The 16,997-nt window shown below is 44.5% G+C and overlaps 1 protein-coding gene across 3 annotated transcripts in view; it reads right to left on the bottom strand.

Annotated features, from left to right (window-relative positions):
- Positions 1-16,997, bottom strand: part of unc5a (unc-5 netrin receptor A) — a 191,573-nt gene continuing 174,576 nt past the window's right edge. For all 3 annotated transcript variants that reach the window (XM_064326453.1, XM_064326451.1, XM_064326452.1), the window contains 4 exons: positions 12,846-12,995; positions 10,505-10,669; positions 8,222-8,400; positions 1-5,657 (listed from right to left, as the gene is read on the bottom strand). In XM_064326453.1, the coding sequence (XP_064182523.1) occupies positions 5,492-5,657; positions 8,222-8,400; positions 10,505-10,669; positions 12,846-12,995 (660 nt within the window). In that variant the 3' untranslated portion in view covers positions 1-5,491. The remainder of the gene's footprint in view (positions 5,658-8,221; positions 8,401-10,504; positions 10,670-12,845; positions 12,996-16,997) is intronic.

Here is a 16,997-nt window from a genome sequence, read left to right on the forward strand (position 1 = left end):
TTTTAACAATATATAATTTATTTACATCCATTTCAGGTTGAATTACTATACATACCTTTCTGAAATTTTCATATATATATACATAAGGCCAAGTAAATACTTGAATGCACTTAGAAACGAATTTTCAAAATTCTACCCACAAATTCATATTTGTCCAAAAAGTACAGAAAACCTCCCTTGACGGTTTTCCACTTGCACGAAACTTTTGACGACATGTAATTTACACTGACAGAAGAAAATAAAAACGAAAAAAACTATACAAACGATACAATTGCATAAGCGCTGTGGCAGATAAATACAGCATTTTCGACTTACAGAAAGGCAAGGAAAAATTCCGAATTAAGAGAACATTCACAAATACATAATTCCAGTATTCTCAGTATTTTTCTAAAAAAATGTGGCGGGGGGGGGGGGGGGGGGGAAAAATAAAGGACACACAACACATAACGGCTATGAATAAGACTGAGAAAATGTACTGTCATTGAAATAAATTGGCTTTTCAGTCCAGATGGGTGACGTAATAGCTGAAATCCTTGGTAGCTGTGCGTCCACGCCATGAAAGAGTCTACCAACTGGTTGTCGTGCTGTGGAGGATGTGCCGTACATGGAAAGCACCATCCGGCAGTTTAATAACAGGTAGTGAGGAAAGATTGCACCACGAAATAAGTTACTTAGCCGTGTGTGCCACCGTACGCGTAGAGAGCTTTGATTTTCAAAGTGGAAATGCACAGAAGCATGTGTGTTCCGAAGCATGTCATGGAAAAGCCAGAGGTCCACCTTACTAAAACAAAATTCATAATGCTGCTTCACGCTGTACAGTGGTTCTGTATCAGTATGTATGAGCGTGACCGCGCATTTCTATCATACCGTTTTTTAAGCATCTGCATTCATCTATGGCTTAAGCAACTCACTGGGCAGGAGTAGAACAGACCTTTTATACATTACTCCCTTTCACGCTTTCCGTGTGTGGTATCATTCGATGCTGATTGATCTTCAAAATGTCTGGTAACCATGTATGATATTGATACATGTATGTATGTACAGCCTTAGTACATAATTAAAAAAAATGAGTACAAGCGTCCGGCAGAACAGTCTAAACCCTTAACACAGCATAAATAATCCATAAAACGGTATATCTCCAATGAACAGTAGGCAAATACTTCACATGTTATGCGTTGACAAACACTGCGCCAGATATATTTTTTTGGTTACAACTTTCCATATTAAAATATCATTTACATTTCTTTACAAAGATTGACTTATTAAACGTTTGTATTACTGGTTAAATGCTGGGTAAGATAGTGCTCTCATGACGTCTGAGGTTTATTGTAAAAAAAAATATGAAGGGAAAACTGTTGTTTGATTGACATGACTAGTGACGCGTTTGTGTAAAGATGGGCTATGCAGCTGGTAGGCGCAGCATAAAGGTACAAGACATTTATCTGTCTTGTTTTGAAATGCAGAAAACGATACCCCTATACCAGACTACCAAAGATAATCTTAAAAATGAGCTCAAATGTAATTTCATAAAACTTTGGTTACCAACAATTGCTCATAAATGTACTGCGTTAGTGTCTTACTAATTTAGAAAAAAACTGTTATTTACAAAGCTCCTTAGAAGAAAGTCTTGCATTTCCACATGGCAAAGTAGTTACCAGGAGGGTGTTTAAAACCTGCATGAAGTGAAAGGCTACGCGATTCTTGCGGTTTTCTGCTGCTGGCTATCTATTCCCACGGAGACTCCGAGATTTACAGCTACACGCGCCGTAAACACTTTGGGGGTAGTCAATGAAAACAAACTTTAAATAAATCATATTAAAAATTAATAAACTATCGACCCGTGTTGTTTTGCTCAATGTGATTCACGTTTGTTTGCAGGAAATTACTTCATCCATTCACAGGAATCCAGATTCCATTATATGACCCTTGAAACTTTGTTAAACCCCCAAAAGCCATTAACGTTATATGGCGCAATGCACAAGCAAACCGCAAACTCAGATAACTGGTAATTACAGTACTCAATAACATAAAAACAAAAGCTTTAAATGGCTTTACCCATTTGTATAGGGAAAACTATTTTAATGCCGCACATTGTCATCCTGAACTCCTCTCCTCTTCCACATTCAAGAAACCGGACAATCATTTTACACAAACCACCGAGCCAAAGACAAGCGAATCCTAATCTAAAGCAAACCACGTTGACAAAGAAAGAAGCTGTTCTTAACATAACGTGACGATATAAAGCCACCGTGAACATAATTTTCTTTGCTTTCTCCTCTTTTCACCAGATGCGTTAAACACGACAAATTTACACGCACTGAACGTGTTCGCGTGTGCACACAGATAGAGAAATTGTCATATCTACTTTTACACGATAGCAATACAATTTACGCACTCGGAACTCACTAAGGCGCGGTGAAGAAAAATAGTTCAGGGTTACAGTGAAGTTGGGAAATGGCCTGCTCTCCTGCGAGATGGTTCCTTACTTAAATCAAGATAATATCAGTGTTGTCTGTTCGGGGCAGAGGCGATCTGTGACGCGATCGCGACAAATGAGGTCAGCCACTATAAATTTTTATAGCGGTCTTTAAAAATAGTCAGTGCCATCACATAAAGAGCAAAACTTTGCGAACTTGAAAATTACATTGGGTGGCGATTGAGCCTGGCGACGTAGAGGAAAAAGTAAAATAACTGGGCCTGGACGAACAGGAAAGAATTTGCAGTCCACAATACAACCTGTATTGCCTTGCCACCACTGTGACCACGCTGTGCATGTACTGCTACACGTGTGACAGTTTTTGTGGGTCAGACGCTATTCTTTGTCTGGCTTTCGGATTACACTGCTGGGGACTACAGGTCTGAGTAATACAAATTATCCAAACTATGCTGTTGGTGCAGGATCAAAAAAAAGAAAAAAGAACAACACTGAAAATAAGGAATTTATGTCCACACGATGCTTGCGTACATATGTGTATGTGATATGTTTTACAATGTGCACACACAGGCAATGTTTCCATCGAAAATGTTCCAAACAAAGTCCTTGTGGACTGAAACGTCAAACGTGCACGCGATTCCCCCCCACCTTGTTCTATTACAGCATGCCTGCCCCCACCCTCTAATAAAATATAATAGAGTAGCTTTCACAACTGCTAGATTTTAACTGTGAAACAGGCCTTTGAACAAGTGCCTTTGCTACCCACTACACGCGAGACTCGTATGCACCGACCATGCAGGGTGAGGGAAGCCAGCACCTGTCTGTCTGTTTGTTTGTCTCCATTCTCACATCTGCTGGCGGGCATTCATCACTGCGACCTGAAACAGACAGACAGGGCTTACTGTAAGGACACAACCGCGCTGTCTTTCTCTGTCGTAACGAATGAGTTCGCCTTCAAAGGTGCGGCTTTGTGAGAAATTTGCCGGCGGAAATAAACCTGCCATCAGCCGCCTCCCAATTACGTGAGGACTATCGCTCATGATCCACTGTTATTGTTGCTTCTGTTTCTCTCTGAATTATTAATAATGAAGGCTTAAGACCAGAATCTCAAATCCTTCCAACATTTGGCTGCATCCACAGTTCCAACTGTACGGTGTCCCCACAGAAATAATGCAATAAGAAAGAAATTCATATTCAGAAGTGTGTTATGCTGCATAATATTAGCATTTGAATGTTTGGTGGACACCCTCCAGCCAAAGAGCTACATTAGAAACAAAGTAAATTTTAATATAGAAAAACAAGCAATGGTACATTTGGTAGCATTGCATCTGAAATTAAAAATGACTTGCTGCTATAATCGATTCAAAATAACCTCATTACATTACATCCTAGAAGTCATTTCTCATGTTCTCCTTGAGAAAACTTTTAAGAATAAAGGAGGACAGAATTACATATTTTATTATGAAAAATATTATAATACATATTACTGAAACATTGTAAAAGATATTAAACGTTCAATGACAAATAAACCACTGAAACTGCGGGTTATTTATGTATTTCTGTAAAACTGAAATTAACCAGCACCGAGGAGATGAGACTCGCCTTCATTCGTTTGTGTGGGCAGGAAAGAGAATTAAAAAGGGATTTTCAAATAGTTGTTCAGGAGACTTTTAAGTAAGTCCAGTAATTAGGCTTGTCCCCCTCGCGCCCCCAAAATGTAACACTGCTTTCATTGTCACAGGGTTCCCAAATTGGAAGTCACACAGGCTGCTGCAGTGAGCATGTGACACACATACCAGACTGGATAAAGCTTTTAGAAAGGCAGGGGCATTTCACAGATTCTCAGATTAGCGTGCCCGTGCACTCGGTCTGGCTCCAGAGCCGTAATGGCTGCTTATCTGGGGCCAGTTGCCCAAGGCGGCCGAGTTTAAACAGAGTCAGACCTGGACTCTGACTCAAAGGCCAGAGGCCTGCATGTACTGTAGGCAGCATGACGTTTTTGTCATTTGTGACTAAATACTAATACCTGTACTTAATTCTGAGGCAACGTCAAGGATGAATATTGACTGAATGCAGGCCTATGGATTCATATGGCCTGCAAAAAATTTGTAGAGTGATGCAGTTGCTTCTGTCTGGACTCATTATAATAGCTACAAGACCCGAGGGTTCAGCTGCAACACAGCTGCTTAGAGCCCTACAGAAATGTTTACTGTGATTCTTAGGAGAAATCCATGCACAGAGTGACAAGGACAGTGTGTGCATTCATATACAACCACAGGCACCACCAGGGAGTTTGGGCCCCATGAAAAGACCTCACTCAGGCCAGAAAATTCAATGTTCTTATATTTCCCTGTCAGTCAGGGCCCATGGAATTGTCCTGCATTACCCTAGCTAGTGTGGAAAAAACCCAGAGCAGGGGTCCTCAACCCTGGCATTGGAGAGCCAACTTTTCTGGTTTTTGTTTTCACATTAAAAACCAGTAAGCAATTTAGACCTAATTAACCAGGTGAGGTAACTTAATAATCACCTGCTTTAACTGATCAATTAAGAGCTGAGTAACAATGAAAATGAGCAGATCGCCTGGCTCTGTATAGCCAGGTTTGGGGACCCTTGCTCCAAATGACTGCAGGGTTCACTGCAATCTGTGAAATGCCCCCCCCCCCTCCCCTGGGTTTATTAGTCATGGGAGTGGAGGGAGTGGGAGTGATATTCAACCGATACACTTACTTTTTTGGTAAAAGACAGAACAAATGTATAAAAAAAGAAAAAAAGCTTGGCCGAGTCGTGTGTCTCACTCTCTCCCTCCCCTACATACATTCCCCCCCCAACACTCCTCCTGCCCCCGTGCTCTTGATTAAAAACACCTCGCTGACAGAGTTACCACAGGTGTCTCCCAGACATGGGCTCCGCTTAGGGGTTTCGTGTGAGTTATTTCGAGGTCAGGGGGCGGGGGTGGGGAAAGTCGAACCCTGTACTTGATTTCTTCTCCTCCTCCTCATCCCGTTGGTGAGTTTGCCGTCCGGGCTCCTTCGTCTTCCTCTCCGAGCGGGAGGGGGGTTAGCACTCCCCGTCCGTCACCAGGAAGATCATGGCTTCCTGCTTGCCGATCTCGGCCATGACGGCCGCCAGCTGGTTGAGATTTCCGCTGTGGAAATGCTGCGCTTCCCACAAGTCCAGGATCACTGAGGTGGGGCTGGCTTTGGACGCAAAGAAACTGAGGTGCCTGGGAAAGGAAGAGAGACCAACACGAAGCCGCTGTCAGCACTGTTGAATGGGCCACTCTCACTGGGTGCGATGCATAAGTGGTTTGTAGTGCACTGATTGGATGGATGTCATGTTCATGTGTGATTATCTGATTGGAGGTGATGTTCAGATCATATGTGACGCTCTGATTAGATGTGATGTTCAGATTAGACGCGGCATTTATTGGATTGACATTCAGATTTTATGCGATGCTGATTGATACCTGAGGCCATTGGATGTGACTTCAGATTGTATGGATGTCTTAGCTGTGATGTATTAATGTAATGAATGTATGTATGTTGATGTGACTTTCAGATTTTATATGATGCTCATATTCTATGTGACTTTAAGACTGTAGGCGATGCTCTGATTGGATGTGACTTTCAGATTGCATGTGACTTTAAGACTGTAGGCGATGCTCTGATTGGATGTGACTTTCAGATTGCATGTGACTTTAAGACTGTAGGCGATGCTCTGATTGGATTTGGCTTTCAGATTGTACGCAATGCTCTGACTGGATGTGATGTTCAGGTTATATGTGATGTTCAGATTGGTCCCTTTGGTCCGGATGTGCTGGGGAGCACTGGAGCGGAACGTGTAATGTTTTTGGGACCGGGGCTCTTCCTAATGGGTTTTCCCTGTTCTTTAAATGTCTCAGGCTTTTAGCACCATCACTCACCACACAGAAACTGAAGGACCAGGGGAAGCCAGAACAAAACAAGCTTTCCATTTTCATACACACTAAGGAAGAGGGGTTTCTTTTTTTTTTCACTTTTTCGTGAAAGTGTTTGCTTTTGCACCTGCAAACCGGAGGTAAAAAGAGAGCTTGGTGATTTCTGATATCTTGTCTGAACAGTGACTGAAACCAGCCCAAATCTGTGAAGAGCACCTCTGGGCAATGTGAACACATTCTGGGGGGGGGGGGGAGGTCATTTATGGGGCAGTATCTCCTCTCCTCTGGGTGGGATGGTGGGAGTTTTTGTCTGGCTGCATGACCATCCATATATGTCTACGTCCCCCACAAAGCAAAGCCATTCAGATCTGCAAGAGCAGCCACTGGAAACGTTTCGCTCATTGGTTGGTATATATATTGTATATATAGTAAGGTCCATAATGTTAGGGACAAAGACTTTCTTTCCTGGATTTGTTTTCCTTGGCTAAGCAGACTCTTTGTGATTTCTGAGCTCAGGAAGAAATATGTTTTTATGTCTCTCTCTCTCTCTCTCTCTCTCTCTCTATATATATATATATATATATAGGGGTGGATTAAGTTCAGGTCAGCTGACATTTTTCATACATCTCAGTGAGGAAGTATTTTATGGGGTGCAAGGTGGACACAAACTGTCAGCATCCCGCTAGATAAAGACAAGGCCGTCAAAATGCTGAGTCGGCACCATCTGCTTCTTGAACGCGCCTGACATCAGGTTTCTGCTCTACTCTAACCCCGTCCTTTATTACAAATCATTTGGCCCGGTTTAGGCTGGTGTAAAACAGTGGCTGTCATGGAACGGAAACAGGAAAACATCTCTCTTATTATTATAAAACAATAACAATAAACCTGGCCTGAGAGAATGTGGCTGAGAGAAATGGTGAATGGTGATTAAAAGAAAGGACATTAAAGCCCCGTTCACACTGGAGATTTTTTTTTTTTTTATGTACGGAAAAGCAATGCAGGCGGTGAGTTTAATCGGTGAAACTTGAGCCGGAATTGTCCTTAGAATTCCCCTCTCTGGTGGAGCAGCCGGCTTGCGGAGATAGCACTCCCACAGGATAACATTTAAATCCTTAGCCAGCTTAATTATTCAAACCCTGTACTCGAGCTGATATGTCCTTGAGGCCAGAGGCTTAGAATCCCACCGTGTCTCTCTCTGTGTAGGCTGGGGATAGGATTTTAAGCATAACTTAATAGGAGCCCTACATTTACCTGTTGGCACATTGGGCTTCTTGCATAATGTCACAGTTGAATTGCATCCATAAAGCTCTTTTCCCCATTAGTTTATTTATTTATTTATTTGTTCATTTATTTATTAAAGTTGAATAAATGTTATTAACTTGGAAAAAGGAACTTCACAGCAGATACTGAAGACGGCTAATTGCACCTGCCCAGCACCAAAAAAAAAAAATCATATATAACTGGACTGTGTGTGTAATTGGACAAACTGAATCTAAGCCCTTAATTTCACAGTTTAATTGGAATATAATTAAACCTTTATTAAATCAAAACAGTGACAAATCTTGAAAATACTAATTTATTTATTTTGTTGGCGTTTCTTTTGAGCTGCGCTCTCATCTCATCCACCACCTGGAATGATCAATTAGGCTACACTCGCAGTATAGAGATTCAAAGATTTGTGTGTTGTCAGATGAGCACCCCCGATCATTTTCATGAGTTGACACCTATGTATGTAGCTAGCTACTTAGCTAGAGGTGCTCCGGAAACAGAAAGCAGTTTTTTGGTATAGAGATGCTAACTCTCAGTAGGGGCAATGAGGTGGGTGGGCGAGGAGGGGGGGAGGGCAGTTGAAAGAGGGGCAGAAGGCTCACCTGTCTAGCTGGAGTCTCTGCGCCAGCAGTCTCCAGTCGGCTCCGTGTGGACAGGGCGTGTCCAGGCTGCTACAGATCTTCTGTCGGATCAGATATGGAATCTGGAACGCGCTGGGGCCCGCCAGAGCGGGGGCGCTGTTGTCCATCATCAGGAAGTCGGCGTCCATCGGCCTGGTGTCCTGTTCAGGGCACAGTGTCAGTCAGAGTCAGCGGCCAATCAGGTTCTGTCTGTGAATAACCAAGAGAGCGATTAGCCAATCGGCTCCTCTCTGAAGCTGTGAGGATGTGCACACTGTGGTCAGGATCCGTTGACAGTGAATATAGCCTGTAAAGTCAAACAGCATTAGTTTAAAGATAAGAAAAACCACTGGGTTCTGAAAGTGAGTTGCTGTGAAATAATACAGACACTATATATAAAACTAGAATTGCACTCAAAACCCTAACCTTATTTCATATTAATATACTTGCTCCAGCTGAAATGTATAAATAAAGACTATGTAATTTATACATTTATATCCACTTTGATAATAGTATATATAATAGAACTTATACCAGTTCCTTTTCCATTTTCCAACAGTTACACCAGATAATTATTTTCTTCAGCAAAAGCACATTTTTCTTGCACATTTCAATGTCTAGTGTTGTATATTCAATATTATGTGTTGTGTGCATTTGTATTTGTGTAGATTGTATATCTGTATGTTTTTATTTGTAACCTGCCAAGGGACCGCAGAAGAAAATTAGCTCAAAGCTAAATCTGGTACAATACATCAACTGGTAACATTTATGTGTAATATTGCACATGGTCCCTAATAAATAAACAAAAAAAAAAATGTGTCAATTCATTCCTTGCAAGAACTTCCTATCTGTAAAAGTCACTGCGTTGTTTCTGAAAGTTTCACTGATTGGTTAAATGTGTCACACTGTGGGATGCACTCCACCAGAGACACCACTATTGTTTAAGATTATTTTCACAGATACAGTTATACATATTTTAGTTTTCATAGTGGCGTGACCAGGAGTACAATCCTTATAATTTATTGACCTCTGTTTAATGAGAACGGTGAGGTGAGGACTCGCTTCTCTCTTTACAGAGGTTACCTGGGAAACAAGACAGGTAGGCTGGGAAAAGGAATGTGTGGCCAATCAACTGTAAGGAGGGTGATAAGGTTGCCAGATTGAGAGCAAACCAGAATTTGATGAGGAATTGGGTTATTCCATAAATAAGTGCTATGCAATCGTTGATGACCACAGCAAGTCATGATCTGCAGTTTTAACGTCCTGTCTGAAAGATGGCTGTGAAATTCAGCAGCTTAATAGTTCTATCTTCACAGGGTCTCAGTAGGGGCTCTAATGGTATACAGAAAGAACCGTTCTAACAGGGCTCTTAGGCGCACCTGACAGATACTGACTTAGGTATCCCAGCAGCATGACTATTCAAATGTGACAATGACTTCAAACGACTTCAAACTGCGCCTCTGTTCCAACAGCAAACGGGTTCAAACCGTGCCCCCGCTCAACACCCGAACCGCTTTGAACAGCGTCCCTATTCAACACCAAACAGTTCAGACCCCTCTCCGACACCACACAGCACGGGCCCTTCAGCTACACCCGCCTCTTCCCTGATCTCTCTTGGGGGAAAAAAACAGCTCTTAGGGTCAGCGAGGAACCTGGAGAACAATGAATAAATAAGTGTGGCGAAAAACGCTGTTTTCATTCTGCATGCCAGTTATGATTTATAGAAATACCAAACACACCGAGTTCTCACGGCTCTGCAAACCGGTTCCACGTCTCCGCTTTAATTAAAACAGCAGTGGAGCGTCCAACAGGAATAACTAGCAGCCCTCAACGCGGGGAGGAAACTCTTATGTGAGAGATGCTTTTCTGGCCTAAACTTATTAAACTGCGAATCGAAGTTTGCTTTTTTCTACCTGTGCTGCTCTCTTTTGAATACAGCAAGCAAACATTGAATGAGATACTTATTATGACTCGATGTTTTCCAGACGGGGAAATTGTATTGAGCCGGCTCCATTCTGTTTTCGGATTTTGCCGGAAAATTGCTACATGTTGGCAGATATGATGCATTATGATTTCAGCCTGCTTCCCGTTGTGCAGGTAAAAAGATAAAAGAAGAGGGAGAAGAATGAAAAAGCTAAAATGAGCTCATTCTTCCACACGGATTCGAGCAGTTGTTTCTGGATTAAATCGAGCGGACCATGTGACACGAGGCGTTTAATTCACGGGCCCGTCGGGCCCCCAGTTGCCGTGGAGAGCGGGCGTTACCTTGGCGATGTTGAAGTCGAGGTTGAAGCTCTGCCCCTCCCCCTCCACCTGCCACACGCAGAGCTGGCAGGTGAGTTGGCACGTGCTCAGACTGAGGCGCTCCAGGGTGAAGGTGCAGTGCAGGCTGCGTTGGGAGCCGCTCCAGATGTGGTAGAAGGGGATCTCCTAGGAGACGGGGGGGAGGGAGTATGTGAGATCTGAGGATCTGTGCCTTCATTATTAAATACCTCGGTTTCTAAGGTCTTTGATAATGAAGACATTACAATACATTACAGGTATTTGGCAGACGCTCTTATCCAGAGCGATGTACAACAAAGTGTAAGACACAAACCTGTTTAGTTTTTAAAGGTATTATCTTTTTAGCCAAGTCTGTACCTCCATTATCAAACAATTCAGAAACTAAGCAGGTCTGCAGCATCATTATCAAATACCTCAGAAATGACACAGGTCTGTACCTTCATTATCAAACAATTCAGAAACTAAACAGGTCTGTGCCTTCATTATCAAATATCTAAGAAACTAAGCAGGTCTGTCTCTTCATTGTGAAATAACTCAGAATCTAAGCAGGCCTGTAGGGTGTAAAATAGTCACTGGCTCTACTCTGGTAGTGTGTGGCCTGTAGGCTGGTTGAAAGAGTGAATGCAGTTCTGCATCTGTACTGCATGCTCAGCCTCAGGCCCCTGGTTGGTGTGGGTTGTATGGCAGTGATGCCAAAGCACAGTAAATCTAGCAATTCTATAACGGGGACAAAAAGGATAACCCCACCTCTGTGAGCTGCAGCACCCCGCATTGTGTTAACATTTCCATATTAACATTTCTAGCAGCAAGCGCGCCTTCTCCTCTCTCTGGTGGGATTTAAAAACAGAATCCGGAGCCTTCTACTGGGTTCTGTCCTGCTCACAGGAACTGCAGTGCAGGACAGTGTCCAACAGGGGGAACTCTCACACAGGCCAGCAGACGGTGGTTGGGCAATTTGGATGCGCGAGCTTGGATTTGCGTGTATTTGTTTAAGTGTGTGTGCGTGTGCGTGTGCGTGTGTGGTGGCACCCGGGGGTGCTGTTTCTGCGCGCTCAGGATGATTCTGTCTGCATCTGTTTAAGTGTGAGATAGCGTGCTCAGGTAGCGGGAATCCAGCCCGCTAAGCTCTGACTGGCCTGCTTTACTGGAAGCACACGTCAGGCGGGGGGTTGGATTGAGTTCACTGAATTTAAAAGACCTGAGTGAGCGATGCTGCCAAGGTCACCGAGTCCCTCAATGAAAACATTCAGCGCCCGCCTAGGCAACGCTGCCACTCTTCACACTAAAAAATTAATTCATCAATTAATAAAACCACCCTAAAATCAGCTTGCAAGGTTAATTACTATTATCATGAGTTGTTTTAACGATGATAATCCTAAAATATGCTGCAGATGAGTATGCTTAGGCTGGTAAGTGAAATTACGTAAAAATGCATATATCACACAATGTTGTGCTCAGGAAACAGCTCCAATGGGTAAATCCGCTCCAAAATGGCACCTGCTCGCTGTCTAGAGACCCATCATTGGTGGAATCACTCACCCACTCATTCAGGTACTGGACCCATTTTACCCTCTCGGCTCCTTACTGTTTTTGTATAGAGTAATAAATTATTTCTCTTTGAGGACAGAACATTTCCTCTCTTCATTAGCTTACTGATTTATAGCCTGGACAGGGCTTGCCTTCAGTGATTTACGTTTTATTAATACGTATAACATGCATGTTGGTGCAATGACAAACACAACAACAATGCAACACAAATAGATGAATACAGATTAGCATTGCGCCTGAAGTCCCCATAACACCTCCAGGCACTTTATCAGTCACAAAAACAAGCCACTCTGTCATCCAAAAACACGTCCTGTTAGCTGTCTACTACAGAGCTGTTTATTCAACCTTGGATATATGTAAATGTGCTTCACAAATAAAATGTACTATGATGATGTTTATTATTATTATTATTATTATTATTATTATTATTATCATTCATCTATATCCTCTTATTTCTGGTCAGGGACACAGGGAGTGCTGGAGCCTACCCCAGTGTGCATTGGGAAAGATATTATTATTACTATTATTATTGTTGTTGTTGTTGTTGTTGTTGTTGTTGTTGTTGTTATTATTATTATTATTACTTGTAGTAGTTGCTGCAACAATAGTTATAGTAGTAGTAATTATAGTAGTAGTAGTAGTAGTAGTAGTAGTAGTAGTAGCAGCAACAACGATAGTAGTAGTCATAGCAGTGGTAGTAGAATAGTAGTAATAGTAGTGGTGACATAGTAGTAGTAGTTGTAGCAGTAGTAGTGTGTTGTTAGCTTGTGCGTACCTGGTATCCTGCCATTAGCTTGCTCCTCCAGTGTGTACGGGGCATATCGTGCAGAGACAGGCGCAGGTTGTGGTAGCTGTCTTTAAAGAGCAGGACCTGGGGCTCCTCAATCAGCCTCCCACCCAGCTGCTTCTCCATCTGCATCACCTCCTGCCCAAGACCAGACACACACATATCAGGACCGCGCCTATTACGACCACACCCATCAGGACCACGCCCATTACGACCACACCCATCAGGACCACATCTATCAGGACCACACCCATCAGGACCACATCTATCAGGACCACGCCCATCAATACCATACCTGTTCAGCCCCACACCCTTCATGCAGGACCACACCCTATAGGACCACACCCCACAGGAGCTTGGGCAAGGGAAAGGGCCATGGGAATGGCACATCTCTGAGTCAGGAGAAACTGCAGGGTGTTGCCTCACTACTTCAGTCGGTCCGCTCCTTCTTCCACTTGGGAGAAAACAGGTGGCAGCTGGGAAAGTTGTGACCCACCCCCACCATCAGACGAACAACATGTCTTACACTGCACCCTGCCCTAGTTTGACTTTCACTCTCTTCCCCACTCTCGTTTGAGAATGCGCGTCAACGCCCCCTCTATGCATTGCAGCTTAAACGACCATCTGGAACTCGAGAATAATGTCCAACAGTATTCCGTTTTTCATTCAAATGCAAAAAGAAATTTCAGCATGCAGTTCCATCACCGTGCTTTCAGGACAAACATATGGCTGGTTTCAGACTCATTTAAGAATACAGGCCCTGAATGACTGCACTACCCCCCCCCCAAAAAAAAAAGAAAAAAAAGAAAAGAAATACGCATGCAAGATAACGTGCGATAACATGATTAACTGAAATAGCTGTTTGGAGGACTTGCAGACCTTGCCAAAGAGCAGATGACTCTCCTCAAGCATGAAACTAAATTGTAGCGAGCGGCAAGAAACAATTATTGTGAATGTAGCGGTAAATAAATATACCATGGGAAACGGCAGGAACAATGGCTCACGAACGTGCGAATTACGCATGAATAATTATCACACGTTTGATGGAGGTGCACCTGATGTGGGTTTTCCAATGCCGATCTGATTGAGACGGAGGGTCTCGGCGAATTCCATCCACACACCACCAATTCAATTTTCTGCTCTTTTTACCCCGTCTGAGGTGGAATGATTTCAATTAATATGGTAAGAAACCTGTTAATTACCAATTAAGGAAACTGCCTTCTTCTCTTTTTTTATTTACAAGATGCGAACCGTCTTTGTCTGAGCTGGTTCGTGGCATGAGCATCTTGTTTTTGTGCCATCACTGGCAGCCAATCACAGAGCTCCGCAGGTATTTCTGTGCATCTCTGGGCCAGGTTTGTACGCCATCTGTTTTTTTGTTAGTTTTTTTTAAAGAGGGATATTCATCTCCATTTTCATATTTTCATCATGCTATTGATGAACAAGTTTTCAGATAAGAAACAAAAGAACAAGCAGCTTGTCTAAATCAAAATGTTCTACCTGTGCCCACCTCCACCGACAAAATCAGTGAAAGCTTTTAGTTTTTTTGTTGCCATATTTATATTTTACATGGCAGCAATAACTTTTTGTCTTGTCTGCCTGTTTTGTAAAAGTGTCTTGGCAGTCAGCCATGTTCTCCGTGAGAAGGACTGATCCAGAGCTCTGACCCAAAATGGGGTGAGGTGGAGGGGTGGGGTGGGCGGGACTCAAGGGCCATCTGAGGAAGGAAGAGCCGCCACCTCGCCGTCCCTCTAATCAGCGATTAGCGCTGGGGTCAGAGGTCGCCTCTCGCCCCCTCTGCATTTGTCTTGCTTCTCGCCCTGAAACCGCTCGTTTCGCGGGGTCAACGACGGCGGCTAATGGCGAAGGGCGGCCAGCTCTGGAGAGCTTCTGCGAGCACTTCTGAAGTGTCTTTTTTTTTTTTTTTTTTTTAAACAAAGTAAAAAAACAAGTCTCTTTTACGGGCGCTACGAAGAGCGGGCTCGTTTGACACGCTTCCCCGCCGCAATTATTCTTTAGCCCAGATGATATCGTTACCGTCGCAAATTGCGGCTCGCGGACTTTCTGACCGGTCCCTGCCCTATCCGCGGGGCCGCTAATGGCCGCGACAGAAGAAACCGTCAATTATCCTGTTACGAATATCCAGGAGCAGAAACGCCAATCGCCCGCTGGCGCTCGCTCTCCGGGTTTAACGGCGCGGGACGGCGGTGCGGGGGAGGCGGAAAGCTGGCGCATTTTTCCGGGGCTCCGTCTTCGCGAGTTGCGCCCGAGACGGAGCTTAAATACGTTTGATTTCAGCATATGTTTCAGGCGGAGTGAATAATCACCCAGTTTATGCCCCATTATCTTTTCCCAATTACTACGTGATGAAGTGATTCAGTAAAAAAAATATAGCACAAAATTTCAAAGCAAGGATTCGCTATTACCATATGCAAATGAACCGAAATTCTGAACACAGATATCGTCAGACCGACAGCAGTCAATCTACACACTTGCATCCATAATCGAATGCGTGCAAACTCATGCATGCACTCACTGACCCGCATGTGCATGCACTGTATGCATACACCCAGCCACACACACATACACACACACACACACACACAAAGAGGCAGGGTTAAATTCAGCGCAATGCAGCGTGGTGGGGAGAGGTGGTACCATGAACGGGGATTAATTGCTTTTTGAAGGAAGAGAAGCCACGCTACAATTAAGACCAAACCAGCCCAGCACATCCGCACAACAAAGAACTTAGATACAGGCAGAGAAACAGAGGGAGGGAGGAAGGGAGAGAGAGGGCGAGAGAGAGAGAGGGATAGGGGATAGAGAGAGAGATGCAGACAGAGGAGGAGGAGGGGTACAAAGAGACGGAGAGAAAGCAGGAGGGGAGAGAGAGAGAGTGGGAGAAGAAAAAAAAGACACAAGAGGCTTAACGTTCTTGTGTCCAAGTCAGGAGGGTGCCAGGCTTGGGGGCCCAGATAACAGGATTAGGGCTGGATGGCAGGAGGCCCGCCGCCCACACGGCCCCTCACGGGTCTCCCACTCAGCCCATTACAGACCTCCCACTCCAGCAGAGAGCACCGTCTGTGCTCCTCTTCATACCCAATCAAGACTAATGCCTCGCGTCCTCAAATGGGAGAAACTGTAACTTCTTACCTCCCTCGGTTTTTTCCCTGAACGTACGCTACAGCAGGGACTGCCTGCAGGGCCACTCAACTCTGATCCCGGAGGGCCACAGTTCCTACAGGGCCAATCCGCACTGGTCCCGGAGGGCCACAGTACCTACAGGGCCAATCCGCACTGGTCCCGGAGGGCCACAGTACCTATAGGGCCAATCCGCACTGGTCCCGGAGGGCCACAGTACCTACAGGGCCAATCAGCACTGGTCCCGGAGGGCCACAGTGGCTACACGGTTCAGGTGTACAGGTGTGGGCCTGACAGGCAGGGCATAGCAGCCCTGGGATGAAGTGCAGTGCCAGTCAGGGAAGCTTTTAGAACATTCTCCCACTGAGTGATCAGAATGTGATCCCATCAGGGTGAGAGAAAATGAGCTTCGTTTTCAACATCTGAGCCCTCAGTGAGGAAGAGGAGGAGAGGAAAGCATTGTTCTTCCAGGCAGGAACTACTGCCAAAATTACGTTCATGGATGCCATTCTGCAAAAAATAAAATAAAATAAAATAGGCAAACGAATGGAAAACACTCTCTGCTCAGCTAAACATTACAGAGGCCTTGAGCCATGAATGACAGCTGCCTGGCCTATGGAAAAAGCACAAATGTTAGACGGCGCATTCTGAATCCTTAAATACAAGGCACTCCCTGAATAATGTTGCTTTATGTTCCCCACGGTGCCTTCGGTAATGACATCGGCAAACGCCACGGCCCAATGAAAACGCTGCTGCCCGCTGCCACCGATTGGCCGATCCAGGCGAGACACCACCTGCGTTGCCGCGGCAGCTCTTCAGCCCTTGTTAAGCAGCTGGTCCGGGGGGTTTATGAGATATTTAGGGGTATGGTGCATACGCCCCCCGCCCCACCCCCTCCCTCCCCGATACGAGGGGCAGCTGGCGGCGAGAGGGGAACAGCGTGACGCTCGCAGTTAGCGGGCGGCGGCGGCGGCTCCCGCGTCGGGGGCGCTTTGAAAT

Source organism: Anguilla rostrata, chromosome 3 (genome assembly GCF_018555375.3).
Source record: "Anguilla rostrata isolate EN2019 chromosome 3, ASM1855537v3, whole genome shotgun sequence".
In the NCBI taxonomy this organism is placed as follows: Eukaryota; Metazoa; Chordata; class Actinopteri; order Anguilliformes; family Anguillidae; genus Anguilla; species Anguilla rostrata.